Here is a 17392-nt window from a genome sequence, read left to right as displayed (position 1 = left end):
TAAAAACCTTGTCTGGAATGTGCAATGTCTTGTAGTGATAGGTGCAGTCTGCTGTCCTCAGCTTATTGACTTGTCTCTTGTATTAGGACTGGCTACTTGGACAAAGTGTCAATAGTGTGGGCATCCATGCTGCCAACCTTGGCCTAATGAAGCTTCATTATTCCATGTGCCATTGTAGTGATTCTATAACCCCCATTCATCTTGCAGGGATCACACATGATGAGATTGTCCAGGAGTCTGTGAAGTATTGGCAGAGTGTGGAAGCTGGTGCAAACAAAGCACAGGTACATTGCAGCCAATGATCAGGATGAGGGGCAGAAACCAGCTAATAGCATGTTTATTATCACAACAGCTACTTGCTTTTATATAGCGCCTTTAACATAGTAAAGTGTCACAAGGCACTTCAAATGGGTATTAAATAAAATTTGACACTGAGCACTTAAGAAGAAATCAGGATAGGTTGGTTCTAAAAAACCTCCTATAGGAGGAGAGGAAGGAATTCCAGAGTTTGGAGCCCGGACAGTTGAAGGCATCATCTCCGGCAGTGCACTAATGATAATGGAGATGCACAAGAGGGCAATGTTAGAATATTGTGGATCTGACTGCTCTCAAAGCATCCCAGTGAAATTTTGGAATTCAGTGATAACTTGCACGTATGTGACACAGCAAACAACCCAAGGTGCTTCCCGGGAGTTTTCCCAAACACTATTTGACACTGAGTCTCAGAAGGATTTATTAGACCCAATAACCAGAATCTGTCAGAGGTAGGGGAATCCTAAAGGAGGAAAGAGTGGTAGAGAGGCAAAGTTGGAGGGAATTCCAGGGCCAGTGGTTTGGCACACTTTTCAAAGGTGGGCAATTAAATTCAAGGCTGATCAAGAGACCAATAACAGAAATAGGACTGAAGATGATGGATATACGAGTCCATGGAGGGATTTGAAAACGAGGAGGACTGTTTAAAGTCATTACTTACCTGGGAGCCAGTGGTGGACAGGAAGAACTGGGCTGATGAATAGATGAAACGTTGCGGGTTGGGACACGACCGCAGATCTTTGGATGATCTCAGCATTCTGGAGAATGAGGGAATCCAGCTAGGAGAGTATCAAATCTACATGACAAATCGGACAAAGCTGCAGATGAGCTTTTTAGCATCCGATGAACTGAAGGAGGGACGGAGTCTGACGACGTTACAGAAGCAAAGGGGAAGAGAGGTGATTTGCTCCCAAAGAAACAGGCCAGTTTTTGTACCTCTTTCACTGCTACCTGCTGACTCAGCTGCACTGAGGCAGAAACTGGTACTTGCTTGCTCTTTTATGGCTCTGAGATTGGTATCTGCTGACCCTTGGTAGGCTTTATTTTGATTGCTGACCTGATGGTTCTGTGTTCTGCTTGGTTGAGGTGACATCCAAAGCTGGAAAGACAAACTCGCTGGGCATGAAGATGAAATTTGTCTGCGGTCAGTGCTGGAGGAATGGGCAGGTGGTTGAACCAGACAAGAACCTCAAGTACTGCAGTGCCAAAATACGCCATGGGTCAGTTCACTTTATTTCACTTCGATCTTTTTCAAAGGATAGGGATGGCTAGGCCAAGAACATGATGCAGAGCTGCCTGAGTCCTGTAAATGATGCACGTAATCAGGGAAGTTGGGGGACAGCCAGTGTGGCAAGTGTAGGTGCAGTCGGGGTGGCAGTTTCTGGTTGGAGCATTCAAGTATCTAGCTTGCAATATGTTTTATCGTTCCCCTTGCTCTGCTCTGTTTATTCCATGTCTCTCTCCCTAACTGGCTTTACATTTCCTGCACGTTCTGTGTCCCTCTTGCTTCCTCTCCGCTCCTTCTACCCTACTTTTTCTTTAGAGCCTCATTCCTTTATTATTTCACTCCCTTTTTCCTTCAAACTTGGCCCTCTTTTTCTTCCTTGCGTTTCCCTCTTCTTTCTCGCTCTCTCCCTTTCCCCTCTTTCACTATAGCTTTCCCTTTCCTAATTTTTTTAAATCCCCCTTTCTCTCTCTCTTTGCCTTTTTTTTCCTCTCTCTCTGATCTTTACTGTGGCCTTTCTCTTCCTTGCATTGTATATTACAGTATGATGATTAATCAGCTTCTTTCCAGGTTCACCTTTGTAGCCTGCCATATTCAGTCCTCTCTTGACGATGTCAGTGTGCTAGGATCCTGACGCCAGCCGCCCTCCAGTTCCTTGGCCAAGTAGCCATGCTTTTCACATGGACGCCTGGATATTAAGCTTGTGGTCTATTCAGCTGTGTATCACAGCAGGTACACGCGCAAGCTGTCTGCACGCACTGCGATGTCTACTGTTGCAGATTGATCAGACCTAGAGTACCAGCTGCTCCTGACCCATCATTGTTGAGGTCTGTTACATGAATTACAAGTGCAGAGAGAGAAATTGGCAACCCCTGGCTGGTAAGGCTTGCTGCTAGCACGCGCCTTCACCAAGCACTGGAACACTCCAAGCAAAGGAAAACATAAACGCACACTGGATGATTAGAACAATAGAATACTGATGACATTGATTAATTCAAAGATCAACCTGCACTTTCCAAAATCTCTGAAATTTTTTACCTTCATTCATGTATCTAATTGTCTTTGAAAGATACAGTTAAATCAATATCCACTACTATCAGGCAATGTAATTTGGAGACGAGATGGCAGATGCTGGAATCTGGAGCAAAAAACAAACTGCCGAAGGAACTCAGCGGATCAGGCAGCATCTGAAGAACTTGAAGGAATATTGAAGGACTTGAAGGGCCTTGACCTGTAATGTCAACTGTCCATTTCCCCCCATGGGTGCTGCCTGACCCGCTGAGTCCCTCCAGCACTTTGTTTTTTGCAGTGCAGTCTGAAGCTGATTTGTCCTCATTATCTCTGCCCATCACCTCAAATCATTAACGTCCACCTATTGTTCCTACATTACTGGAATTTACCTTTATTATCATAATTCTTCATAGTTTTAAACACACCTAAAATTTTCTATTGGGTTTTTCAGAAGAAAGAGACAGCTAGCTTAATGTTAAGTCAATAACGACAACATTTAGTTAAACAAAGGTATTAAAGGATATGGGGGGAATCAGGTATTGAAGGTGGGTCATAGATCAACCGTGATCGCACTGCAGGCTGGAGTGGCCTCGAGTGTTCTTGCCATCCAGTGTTCTCTGCTCTAATGGGAATATTCCAGCTTCCCTAATCCATCCATCTGTGTGTAATCCCTCATCACTGGAACCATTTTACTAAGCCTCTTCTATACCCCCTCCAAAGCTTTGTTTCATCTTGAAGAGTGATGTTCCTCCTCTTTTCGGGCAGATGGACTAAAGAGCGCCGGGTGATGCTGGTGATGTCGAGCGAACGCAAGAAGTGGGTCGCCATCCGTCCTCTGCCATCTTGCAGGAACATCCCACAGCAGTATGATGTAAGTACAGAGAAAGCCTGCTTTTCTATTGCCTCGCTGTCCCCAAACCACAGCTCCTCCCCAGCTTACAAACACCCCGACTTACGTACAGCCTGTACATACGTATGAACATTTGGGAGACCGGTGGGGTGGATTTTTCCAGATGCTGTGGGCCTGCTGTCGACTGTTCTTGACGCTGGCTGGAATGTTGCCAGATCGATTCCAGGAAGAACACATTCTAGTTAACATGTCGACATCCATTTTGCAAATCTACCCAGAACAGGCCATCCGGTCCAACAGCAGTGTCCTTTACTCATCTGCGATAAAATCTTTTTAAAAGAATATCATTATTAGCCAAGATAGCCTTGGGCTAGATTTATTAATATCAGTTTTATTATTTAAGAATGGCAAAATGAGATTTAAAATGCTTCTCCAGACTATCTATTCCCACCTCGGCAGGCATCTTCTGCTGTTGGGAACTCAGTTCATGGCCACATTTCCAGGTTAGGAACAGTTCTCAGGAACAGAACTTACAGCCAATGATGTATTTGTGAGGTGTAGTCCATGACCTGGGGGAAAGTGGCAGCCAGATCCCACAAACAGCAATGATGCAATATGGAATTATTTGTTTTGGTGATGTTGTTGTGCAATAACTGTTAGCCTGAACACCAGAGAGACCTCCCTGCATCTTCAAAGTAGTGCTATGAGATCATTAGCATACACCTGAGAGGACACATGTTTAAAGGACCTTTAAAGTTTAAATTGACTCTCTGTTTGACACCTCACCCAAAAGACTGCAATTCTGACAGTGCAGCACTCCCTTAGTACTGCACTGAGGTCAGTATAGACTTCTGTGTTTAAAATCTCCAGAGTGTAGCTTAAATGTACAACTTTCATGGCAAAGTCTGGTGATTGAACCAAACCTCTTGCTGAGATTGGTCCTGGAGTGTGAGTGGTCACACTGTTCTAATAGCAGGGTACTTGCTCCACAACACACTGTCCTCCAGAGAGGTGCAGAAAGAATTCAGTGTTTGGCTAGACAGTCAGAATGTAGTCTATGGCAGCACTTTGGACGGATTGAATACCCAGTGTTTATCAGTCTCTCTTGTCAGTCTGTATTCATGCACAAGGATTTGTCCACGATCATACAAACCACATAGGTGTTGCCCAACCAAATGCTAGCATTCCTGAGTCACAGAAAAAGGTGCTGGATAGCCAGCCAGAGGTTGTAATACATGTAGGTACCAATGACACAGGTAGGAGAAGGGATGAGGTCTTGCAACGAGTTTAGGCAGCCGTTTAAAGAGCAGGACCTCAAAGGGTTGTAATCTCTTGATTGCTTCTGGTGCCACAAGCTAGTGAGTATTGGAATAGATGGATAGGTCAGGTGAAAGCATGGCTGAAGAAATAGTGCAGGAAGATAGGCTTTAGACTCCTGGATCATCAAGGTAACCAGAGTAGGACCAACATTCTTGTTAGGACATTTGCCGGTGCTGTTGGGGAAAATAATTGGCAGGGGACAGAGGATCAGAATAGTTGTTTCAGGTGTGTCATACAAGCACCTAGAGAAATAGTAAGTCCAGTAGGGAGAGCAAATGAGTTAGTGCACATCAAGTGAATTCAAAGTTAAATTGCATCTATCTTAATACAAGGGGTTTAACAAGTAAAGTTGATGAACTCAAAGCTTTCATTAACGCAGGGGTCTAAAATATTGTTGCCATCACTGAGACACACTCAATATCCCAGGGTATAAGAATTTTCAGGCGAGATGGGGGAAGTGAAAGGGGAGGAGGTTTTGCACTGTTAGTCAAAGATTGCATTACTTCAATATTGAGGGAGGATATCCTAGAAGGCTCCTTAAACAAGGCCATATGTGCAGAGATTAGAAACAAAGAGTGTCATCACTTTGCTGGGAATGTATTACAGACCTCCCAGTGATAGAGGAACAGATATGTAGGCAGATATGAGAGAGATGCAATAAAAATAGGGTTATCGTAGTAGGGGATTTTAATTTCCCAAATATTAACTCAGCGTTAAAGGCTTAGAGGGAGCAGAATTTTTGATGTGTATCCAAAAGAGTTTTTTGATGCAGTACATCCATGTTGGGAGAGACAAGAACTAGAGGTCATAGATTTAGGGTGAAAGGTGAAATATTTAAGGGGAATCTGAGGGGGAACTACTTCACTCAGAGGGTGGTGCGAGTGTGGAACGAGCTGCCAGTGGAAGTGGTGGATGTGGGTTCAATTTTGACACTTAACAGAAGTTTGGATAGGTGGATGGGAGGGGTTTGGAGGGATATGGTCCACGTGCAGGTAGATGGGACTAGGCAGGAAACCAGGCCGGCGTGGACTAGATAGGCCGAAGGGCCTCTTTGCCGTAAGGATCTATGACTATATAGATAGACCAATGAGGAAGGAGCATTGGGAAATGAAGCTGGTCAAGTGGAGAGTGTCAGTGGGGGATCGTTTTGGAGACAGTAACCATAACTCCATATATTTTAAAGTGGTTATGGAGAAGGATGGGGATGGCCCAGTAATTAACATCTAGAATTGGGTGAAGGCCAATTTCATTAAAATAAGGGAGGACCCGGCCAAGGTAGATTGGGAGCATCTACTTGCAGGTTAGTCTACATCTGCACAGTGGGAAGTATCCAAAGGAGACATAAACATAGTCCAAGACCAACATGTTCCTGTAAGGGTAAAAGCCGAGGGGTAAAAAGTATAGGGAACCCTGGACGTAGAGAGATATTTTGGGTTGGATGAGGGAGAAGAAAGAGATCATTTGATAAGTATAGGGAGCTAGTGAGGGGGAGGCCCGTCAAGAGTGTAAAAAGGGTAGGGTGGTGCTTAAAAAGGAAGTTAGGAAGGCAAAGAGGGATCACGAAAAAGTTATTGGCCAGGATTAAGGTAACTCTGTAGATGTTCTATTAGTATATTAAGAGCAAAGGAAATAACCAGGGGAAAGGTAGGGCCCATTAGGGACAACGGGGGCAATCTGTGCACCGAATGAATACTTTTCATCGGTATTCGCAATGGAATCAGACTTTGTAGTTGGAGAATTCAGTGAAATAGTAGGTGAAAGTCCAGTGCAGTTCTCCATAAATAAAGAGGAGGGACGAAGCCTTGGCAAGCTTAAAGGTGGATAAATCCCCAGGACCAGATGAGATTTATCCCAGGCTGCTACAGGAGGCATGGGAAGAGATTTCTGGGGCTCTGGCTGAGATTTTTAAATCTTCACTGGACAAATGAGATACCAGATGATGACTGGAGGACAGCAAACGTCCCCTTTTCAAGAAAGGCAGCAGGGAAAAGCCAGGTAACTATAGACCTGTGAGCCTAACATCAGTGATGGGGAACATACTGGAAAAACCCTCTGAGGGAGAGGATTAATGATCACTTGGAAAGGCAGGGACAAATCAGAGACAACCAACGTGGTTTTGTCAAGGGCAGATCTTATCTGACCAATTTGATTGAATTCTTTGAAGGGGTAACAAATTGTATTGATGAGGAGGGCAGTAGATGTCATATACATGGACTTTAGTAAGGCCTTTGAGAAGGTCCCACATGGAGATTGGTCAAAGATTAGGGCCCATGGGATCTAGGGCAAGTTGGCAAACTGGACCCAACATTGGCTTGGCAATAGAAGATGGAAGGTGATGGTGGGAAGCACTAATGAGGCTAGGAGATATGGCATGAATAGTAGGGAATATTGAGGAACTTTGGAGTTTAAGTCCATGGATCCTCGAAGGTGGCAACACAAGTAGACAACATGGTTAGGAAGGCATACGGGGCCTTCATTAGCTGGGCCACTGAGTACAGAAATGGGGAAGTTATGCTCCAGCTTTATAAAACCTTGTTCAGACCTCAGCTAGAGCACTGCATGTAGTTCTGGTCACCAAGGTGTAGGAAGGATGTGGTAGTGCATTCTGAAGAAGCTGTCCTTGGAGCAGAGGAGGTTAAGAGGGAATGTGATTGAAATTTATGAGGGGTATAGATAGGGTAGATTTCCCCATATCGGAGGTAGATAAAACTAGAGGACATAGGTTTAGTTTGTAAGAGAGGAAGATATTTAGAGGGAATATGAGGGGGACCTTCTTCACCCAGAGGGTGGCTGAAGCTGGAATGCACTGCCCGAGTGTGTGGTTGAAGCTGGGTTGCTGACAGTATTTAAGAAGCTTTTAGATGAACCCTTGAACCACGTGGGCATTTATGGAGCATGGGCTGGGCAGTGGGATTAATACAGAACGATGTGCACTGGTCAGTATGGAGGACTTGGGGCAAGTGGCCTGTTTCCACATTGTATGATTCTATGACTCTACATATGGTGAACCCGAGCCCATGGATCATAGTAGGAATTATCCAGCCTGGTGCTGATGAAATGAATGGTCTGGTACATGTACATTCAGGACATTGATAACACAGCAGGTTCCACCAAAGAACGGCAACTTCCATGTTTCTCCTCGTAGAGTTGTACAGCATGGAAAGAGGTCCTTTCACCCATTATGTCCATTGCCAAGCACTCTTTTTAATCTCCCCACACTCCCATCAACTCCTCTCAGCATCTACTTACCACTCACCTACACCACTAGGGGCCAAGTTACCGAGCTGCACCTCTTTGGGATGTGGGAGGAAACCCGAGCACCCAGGGGAAAACCCATGTGGTCACAGAAGAACGTTCAAACTCCACACAGACAGTTGCTGGAGGTCAGGATTGAACCTGGGTCCCTGGAGCTGTGAGGCAGCAGCTCTACCAGCTGCACCAATGTGCTGACAACTGTACATTGTGCTGCTTTTAACCGGAGATCATCAGGCTGCTCTTGTGGCATCGTCAGAGGCTAGCACCAAGAGGGATCAGTATCTGGAGTCTGTCTTTCACCCAAGGCAGGGTTTGCTTGGCATTTCCTATGGGGATCAATCCTCAGATATGTCCCATCTGTTTACTTTCTAGTTGTGTACACATGTGGCAAATGGGAAGAAGTGCCAGTATATTGGAAACTGCTCATTTGCCCACAGTGTTGAAGAACGTGATGCCTGGACCTACATGAAAGAGACCAAAAGTGAGTAGCTTTGATCTTTAAACTGTTCTTATTTTTCCCATTTTCCCCCTTCGGGTCCGTCCACTCTTGCTGGGTCTGTTTCAAGAGAAGCAGTACCCTCTTAAATCACCCAGCTATCTGACTCCACCACCTCCTCTGGCAGAATGTTCCAGATATCAACCATTCTCTTTGTAAAGCAAAAACTTACCCCTTCAGATCCCCTTTAAATCTCCTACATCTCACCTTAAAACTATGCCCCTTGTTTTTGAAACCCCTACCATATAAAAAAGATTTTGACTATTTGTGCCTCTCACGATCTTGTATACCTCTGTCAGATCGTCCCTCAGCCTCATTCATTCCAGGGAAGGCAAACCCAGTTTATCCAATCTCTCCCCATTACTAAAGTCCTCCAATCCGGACAACATCTTGGTGAATCTCCTCTGCATTCTCTCCAGTGCGATCATTTCGTTCTACTTTTCCCTATCCTCGTGTTTTTTCACAACCTCACTGTTCCAAAATGCTTCCTGGCAAATGAAATACTTTTTAAAGTGCAGTCTCTGTGACTTTGCAGGGAACACAGGGTCTAATTTGTGCACCACAAGCAATGCCATAGCAAACAGATAATCTGATTAAGTGGTGTTGGTTGAGGGATGAAAATTGTCCATTGTCTGCTCTTCCAGTGATGCAATGGGATCTTTTTAACACAAAACAACAACACAAGAAAATAGCAGGAGTTGGCCTCCTGGCCCCTCAAGTTTGTTAATATGATCATGCCGGCATCAACTCCTCTTCTGCGCCAGTTCCCCATAGCCCTCAGTTCCTTGATCTTTCAAATATTTATCTATTGCTGTCTTAAAAATTTCTAATGATCTGGCCTCCACCACCCCCAGGGGCAGAGAATTCCAGAGATTCACCACCCTCTGAGAGAAGAAACTTCTATATAGATCTGTTTTAAATGACCGGCCCCTTATCTTGTAACTATGTCCCCTTGTTCAAGCATATCCTGCTAGTGAAAACATCTCAACATCCACCCTGTCAAGCCCCATTAGGATCTTATAAGTTTGAATAAGGTAACGCATTATCTTCTAAACTCCAAGGAATACAGATCCAAATTGCCTAGCTCCTCTTGATAGGACAACCCTCTCATCCTAGTAATCAGCCTGATGAATCGCCTTTGGACTGCCTCCAATGGAACTAGATTCTTTTATGGATAAGGGGACCATTTGTATCCAACTTGTAGATAGGACTTCAGTTTAAAGTCTCTCCCATAAACCAGCACATTAGATAGTGAAGTGCTCCCACAATACTGCACTGGAAGGTCTCTAAGGTTGGATATGAACCTCACCAACTTTGTGAACTGGGAGATGAGACTGCTACATTGTGCCTCAGCTAACACCAAAAGCAAAGCCCTCTTCCAGTTGATGTACTTCAGTACATTAAGTTGGAGCTGAAACTCAGTGTGTCACTCGATGTACCTCGAATTTTTTACATTTGCTGTGTCTTTCGTACAGTGCATGACATGCAACAGGTATATGACATGTGGCTTGAAGAGTCAGAAGCCAATGATGACAGGATGGGCGACGGAACTCTCCACCAAGCAAAGTGAGAAGCAGATTCCACATGCCCACTGATTATGCCGACGTGGGGGTATGTATGGGATCTAAAGTTCATCACCCGCTTATTAACAGTGTCCTCTCATGGTTATCCTGGGTTGTTTCTGTCCTCGCTGTTTCTTGTGTTCTTTCTATGCTAGTTCTCCCTTAGAGTGTCACCTGTTGTCTGTCTCCCTTTATGTTTGTCTCTCTTGTCTCCTCTTCTGCAGTCTCCGATCACAGAATCATTGAAGCCACCAGATCAGTTTGTCTTTTGTAGACTTCCAACCCAATCAACCTGCTCAGCTTCCTGAAGGAGGCACGCAATAAAAACTAAAGCAGTGATCTCCCATTATTCCAAACCCACCACAGGAAGTAAAGTAAAACTGCAGCCCACTTCCCCTGGACTCCAACACTCACCTTTGCAATTAGAAACCATCCATCCTACAACCCTATATGAGTTCTTTCCCTTTTTCTCCATGCCCCCATCTTCCAACCCAACTCTCCAACCTTGCACTGACCTATTGCCACCCTCGAACCCTCCATTCTCCAGCCCTCCAACTGAAATGGACCTTGTAGAGTGAGGCAGATGATTGCGATCTTTCACTAGTACACCAGTGGATTTACACCAGGATTGCTTGAGCCAGGTAGGTCTCACTGCAATTCTTGGTATGTGACAATTTATCTAATCTTCCCTGGGTTGGCTTCAGTGGTTAAAGAAGGGACTGTTCACCTGGCTGAGATCCTAATGGCATGCTATAACCCTCACGGCAAGGTGGATATTGCTACAACGCCCCTGCAACGTTGTCACTTCCTTTGTAAATAATGAATATTTGGGTGCGTCACTAAAGGCCACTCGATGCCTGTTGAATAGGAGTCTGATGAGTGAAACAGCTTGTTAAAGAAAGAACTTGAATTTCTAAGGTGACTTTCATGCCCTTCTAAAGGGTTGGGATGTTATGTTACAACTTTACAAAACACTGGTTAGATTGCACTTAGAGTATTGTGTACAGTTCTGGTTGCCACACTACAGGAAGAATGTGGTAGCAATGGAGATTAGCAATGGAGATTCACCAGATGTTGTCTGGAATGGAGGTGTGTAGTTATAAGAGAGATTGGATAGGCTGGGTTATTCTAATGGTGAGAGGCTGAGGGGTGAGCTATTTATGAAATACAGATGGTTAGATTCTCTTTCCCAGGGCAGGGAAATCTGGAACTAAAGGGCACAGGTTTAAGGTGAGAGGGCAGAAATTTAAAGGAGGTCTAAGGGGCAAGTTTTTCCACGCAGCGGGTGGCAAATATCTGGAACGAGCCGCCAGAGGAGGTGGTAGAGGCAGATACAAAAGCAATGTTTAAAATGCACTTGGACAGGTACTTAGCTAGGAAAGGCTTAGAGGGATGCAGCCAAATCCTGGCAAATGGGATTAGTGTAGACAGGTATTGTGAGTGAGGAAGGCCAAAAGGACCCGTTCCTCTGCCATACAATGCTATGATTCTAAAGTACTTTACACTGAGTGAATCCTTTTGAAGTATAATTACTGTTGTAAGATGATAAATGCAGCAGCCGATTTGCCTGTACCGAGATCCCACAAATAACAACACGATAACTTTAGTGATGCTGATGGAAGGATTGAGAGTTCCCCTCCTCTTCAAGTAATACCGTAGGATCTTTTGCATCCATCAGAGCAGTCGAATGGGCCTTAGTTCAACGAATCACCTGCTGGGTGATTCCTCTGAAAGTGCAGTGACGTCTCTGTACTGCCACTAGGTGTCAGTGTAGGTCGATGCATTCGTATAGCACCATGGATGAGAGGTTCAGCAGCGGGGGTTATGGAGGTGTTGGCAGAAACACATAGGTGCCTGGAACTCTGCCAGGGGAGGTGGTGGAAGTGGTACCGTAGCAACATTAAGAGACATTTAGAGAGGCATGCAAACAAGTGGGGAATGGAGGGATATAGACCATGTGCAGGCAGATGTGCAGTTTAAAATGGGATCTTGTTCAGCACAGACATTGTGCTTGTTCCTGTGCTGTGCTGTTCTATGTCCTAAAGCTCGACTCGGAGATAAATGGAATACTGAAAGCAGCCTGGTTATGTTTGGTGGTCAGTAATTTAATGATAATTTGTGTTCTTTTAAAAAAAATGGTTCAGTTTCCTCTGAGACTTTACAATGACTTCATAGTAAAACATTGATGAGGAAGTTTTTAAGATGTTTTACTTAACAGTTAGCAGTTACAACACACCAGTTACAAAAAGACAGACAGATATTGCCTCTTGCTCATGGTTCTAAAACTTTTGAAAGTTTCTGCAACTTAGTGTTATGCCGCACTTCAGTTTAAGCAGCTCTTATTCACCACTTGTGGCTTTCAGGTTTTCTGTGACAAGTTTGGCCGAGTCCTTGCATGCTTCACAAAGTGCCTGCATCTAATTTATTTGTCATAAAGATTTTAGGGACCTCTTTCGTTCCACTGACCCCAGCAACTTATTGCCACAGTATGTCTATCATAAGCTGGGTATGTCCTGGATAAATCAACTCTAACTACAGGTCTGTTTTCGCAGCTGCTGCTAACTCTGCATTTTAGCTGTTTTCATCATACCGCTACAAAAACCGACTCCTACAAATCCTCCTGCAAACATCATTTCTGAGAAGATTTAAACAAATCCTTTGATCTCCGAACTGTTGGCAGTTTTACAGTCCTTTAATTTTCTGCTCAGGCAACAGAACTTTCCTTGTCCTGTTTCCTGCTGTTATTTCTCACTATAAATTCCCATTTACTTTCATGCGAATGTTCAAGTTATTCATTGAGCCTTTGTGATGTGATTTGTGGTAGGGATAGGAAATGTGTAACTGGCAGCTCTTTAATCTTATAGATGGCTTCGTTCCAGGAGGGTGACTTCTAATCTTAGTCCAAAGCTTAAACCTAAGGTTTTGGCATTCTCGTAGCAAGCAGACCTGGCCAAGTTATCCACCATACCTTCATCCATCATTTTCATTCTACTTTGCAACGTACGTTTATATTCGAGTAATTCTTCTGGATGAGTGTCTCAGTGCCCCCATCCGAATAATATTTTTATTGTCGTTTTCATACATTTTGTTATGACTTTGAGTATGCCTCATATTTAAACTTAAAACAGATCCCTAATTACCCTGCGCATTCTACAACTACAATAATCTGGTGTCTGATTGTTTGTTTTGAAATCCCAATTGTTTGGCATCTGGCTCACTGTGTTCTATTTCCTGCATCTTCAAGCTCTCTGGGCTCTGTTTCCCATTTAAACTCACCAGGGCCCCACTTCCCACACTCCCTTTAAACTCACTGGGGTCCCTTTTTCCCGCACTCCCTTTACACTCACCAGGCCCCCATTTTCTGTGCTCTTTAAACTCACCAGGTTCCTTGGAAAATTTATTCTCCTATTGCATAACATCCGAAACATGAATTATACATGTACTGTGGTATTACTGGGAGTAACATCCAATAGTCTGGAAAATCTGCTAGTCCAGCATCACCTAAGTCCTGGCAGTGCCGAATTATCAGAGTTTTACTGTACTAGCAAAAGAACTCAAAAAGGTTTAATAGACGTTGGGTTAATGATGAAGGAGACAGATAAACTCAGGGATTGTGAGCAGAGACGGGAAGAAAAGCCTAGAAATGGGACCGCTGCTGAGGTATCTTGGGACGTGGGAGGAGGTTTGATGGTTTGATTCGATGAGGAGGGGGAGGAGGCAGATGATCTCACAACATTAGTAACTGAGTGTCCATTAGCTCATCATACTGGTTGGAAATGAAGGTACAGGAGTTTAAGGTGATGGTTGGTAGTAAGGATAAACTGAGGTTAATTTCCCTCTGCGACGGTCCAGTAATAGTGAAGGATGTTCACAGAGGGACCCCCAGCTCGATGGTGCTCGATGTGACCTAGCTTGAAAAAGTGATGATAAATTAGGTGTGCTGATTAGACCTGCAGAAAAGAAGCTTGTGGTCATTCCAGGAAAAGCAGGCAGGATTAAAGTTCCGTTGAGAGTGGCAGTGAGATGGTTGTTAGGTGGATCAAAACTTGCAGGGCATCATGATGAATGAAAAAGAGTTTGTACATTCTCCCCGTGTCTGCGTGGGTTTCCTCCGGGTGCTCCAGTTTCCTCCCACATTCCAAAGACATATGGGTTAGGAGCTGTGGGCATACTGTGTTGGCGCCGGAAGAGTGGCGACACTTGCAGGCTGCCCCCCAGCACATTCTCAGTAACGCAAAAAGACACATTTCACTGTGTGTTTCGATGTACATGTGACTAATAAATAAATATCTTATCATACCTTTTAATCATTTTGATATTTAAAAGCCTCGAGCTCTGATCTATCATTGTCCAATAGCGATGTGCTAGCACCAGAGCAAAATACGTTGGGCTAGTTTTCCCTCAACTCGTCCTGTTTAGTTTGTCCTTTCCTCTGCTCTTGCCTCCAAGTGTAATTCACTTCTGCCAAGTGTTAAATAAGTCAACCATTTCCACTCCTTACCTTTACTCATTTTTTTCTCATCTGGCTTTCATGCAGGTTCCTATATTGAAGTTCACCATAACAATATTTCATGCGTGGATTTATTCAGCAAGATAAGATAAGATCTTTATTAGTCATATGTACATCGAAACACACAGTGAAATACATCTTTTGTGTAGTGATTTTGGGGGGCAGCCCGCACTTCCGCACTTCCACACTTCGGGCGCCAACATAGCATGCCCACAACTTCCTAACCTGTACGTCTTTGGAATGTGGGAGGAAACCGGAGCACCCGGAGGAAATCCATGCGGACACGGGGAGAACGTACAAACTCCTGACAGACAGTGGCTGGATTTGAACCCGGGTCGCTGGTGCTGTAAAGCATTATGCTAACCACTATGCTACCAGGCACGGTAGCATAGTGGTTAGCATAATGCTTTACAGATATCTGGTTCTGGAAGATTACATACCCAGTGTGGTCTGAACTGCCTGAAATCCAACCCACAGGCAGATGCTGACCAGAACTTGGAAGGTTGACTGATTTTCCTTCCTTCCTTCCTTTAACTAGGGCTGGAGGTCAAGGCTTAGTGCAACTCTCTCTTTTGCTCCCCTAAACTCACTCAGGTCCATAGGCTGTGGGATGATCCATCGACTGTGGCTGCAGTGTGCTACATTTATCAAATGTGCCAGTGGTGGTTGATGTCAGTATCACTGCTGTCATTTTCCTCCCTCTCCAATGAAAAGTCTTGGCCTCCACCAATGGCATCAGTTGTAGTCTGCACCTTGAGCAAGGTTACATACCCAACGTCATTCCAAAAATTGACATCGGGCAACAAGTACCAAGTGGTAGCAAGAAAGGTCACCAAGGGCGTGTCAGACAGATGGCCTTTGGAAGGTGAGGTAAAATGAAGCAAGGCAGAGGGGTTTGGGAAGAGAATATCAGACCAATGTGGTCTCCGCCACTGAAACTGGATCGGCAGGAAGGGGGAGCTCAGCACGCCAAGTTCAGAAGAACAAAGAGTGCAAGCTGCAGTTCAGGTTGTGGGGAAGGTATGGGGAACAATACTGTAAAGCCAGTTGATGGTAACTATCGCCACTAACACAATCCTGGCTCAGGGGTGTGCAGTTGTTTTGTTTTATTCTCTTCCCCTTTAACCTGCTGTGTCGTCCCATTTGGACAGATTGGCTACCACTGCTGGCTATGTGGGAAAAACAGCAACAGTGAGAAGCAGTGGGAGAAGCACATTACGTCGGAGAAGCACAAGGAAAAGGTGTTCAACTCCGAGGATGATCAGAGCTGCTGGCAACACCGCTTCCCTATGGGAGAGTTCAAACTCTGTGAGAGGTGAGACATGGAGAAAGTGTTCACATATCAAGAACTGCATAATGAACACTAGCAGTTTAAAATAAGTCCTCAGTCATTACTTGCTTATTGCTGTAATCACAGTATTACACATGCTTATAGGACCATCCCCTTGCAAAAGGCAGGAGCACCATTAAATTCTTTCATGGGATGCTGGTGTCCTTGGTAAGGCTGGCATTTATTTCACATTCACAACTACCCTTGAAATAGTGAGGATGATCCACCAATTTTCACTAACTCATTGGCTTGCTCAGCTATTTCAAGGACAATTAAAACTCAACTACATCTCTCTGGGTCTGAAATGACATATAGTCCAGGCTACATAAGTTTGGCAAATCTCCTTCCCTAAAGAACTTTGGGAAATTAAATGGTGGTAACTGGTTTCATGATCATCATTACCAGTAATACCTTTTTTAAAAAGTTTATTCATTTTTGGGATCTGAATATCAGTGGCAAGCCCAGCATTTATCATCCATTCCTAATTGACCTGGAGAATGTGGTGGTGATCAGCTGCCTTGAACTGCTACAGTCCTTCTAGTGAAGATGACTTCACGAAGTTCCAAGATTTAGACCCAGTGAAGGTCTGGTAATATATTACCAGGTCAGACAGTATGTAACTTGAAGGGGAATCAGCCAGTGGTGGTGTTCCCATGCACCTACTGCCCTTGTCCTCTTGATGGTAGAGGTCACAGGTTAGGAAGATGCTCTGGGTAGCCCAAGCAGGGCAGTTTGTGGGTGGTACTCGATGATGAAGGGAAGGATTGTTTAGGATGGTCAATGGGCAGCAGTCAAGTGGGTTCCTTTGTCCAGGGTTGTGTTGAGCTCCTTCAGTGTTGTTGGAACTGCACTCATCCAGGCAAGTGGAGGTTATTGCATCACGCTCCTGACTTGTGCCACTAAGTTTGCTGTCGTACTCCTTCAGTTGGCACATTGGCCACCATGTGTATTGGCAGAAGTGCATTGACGTCAGTGTGCCTGCCTCGGCATTGAGTTCATCTTGATAGCCCACTTCAGTCACAAGGCATAGGAGTGAAGGCAGCAACCTGTGGTGGCTCCGACCTGCCTGAAAGTGTCCAGTTTGAAGGACTGAAGGACTGTACTGCCACGTTGATCATCAGGAGTCCCTGAAGGAGGGAATGAGAGGGATGGGAAGAGTAGGGGTGGGGGTGTGGAGTTTGGTATAGATAGAGGGAGACCAGGGAATTCTTGCTCCAACTCCAGGACTGATGGGAACATCTCAGAACGGGTCTGCAGCTCAGCTTGGACCCAGGTCTGATCTGGTGTTGATTCACACACGTCTCTGGTTCCTCTCAATTGGAGCAGGACCCTGACCTTGAGCTTCTTGTTCCTTTCCCCAATAACCAAATCTCTCTGGAGATGAAAACCCTCGCACCTACTGGCTATGTCTTCTCACTGAGCTAAACAAATTCACACTTCACACTGAGCTAAATGTTACTTTTTTTTATATGCAGTGGTGTTAAGTAAGTGCGGAATGGTATCTGGATGAATTCTATTTTC

The 17392-nt window shown here is 44.7% G+C and overlaps 1 protein-coding gene across 1 annotated transcript in view; it reads left to right on the top strand.

The window, feature by feature from the left end:
* zc3h7bb (zinc finger CCCH-type containing 7Bb) overlaps positions 1 to 17392 on the top strand; it is a 100863-nt gene that overhangs the window by 71930 nt on the left and 11541 nt on the right. Inside the window, 8 exon segments of the mRNA XM_052043153.1 lie at positions 208 to 284; positions 1399 to 1532; positions 3314 to 3419; positions 8346 to 8454; positions 9945 to 9982; positions 9984 to 10049; positions 10051 to 10080; positions 15693 to 15856. Coding sequence (XP_051899113.1) covers positions 208 to 284; positions 1399 to 1532; positions 3314 to 3419; positions 8346 to 8454; positions 9945 to 9982; positions 9984 to 10049; positions 10051 to 10080; positions 15693 to 15856 — 724 coding nt within the window.

This window comes from Pristis pectinata, chromosome 33 (genome assembly GCF_009764475.1).
Source record: "Pristis pectinata isolate sPriPec2 chromosome 33, sPriPec2.1.pri, whole genome shotgun sequence".
In the NCBI taxonomy this organism is placed as follows: domain Eukaryota; kingdom Metazoa; phylum Chordata; class Chondrichthyes; order Rhinopristiformes; family Pristidae; genus Pristis; species Pristis pectinata.
The sequence above is the reverse complement of the archived record's forward strand: the minus strand, read 5'-3'. Positions and strand labels throughout refer to the sequence as shown.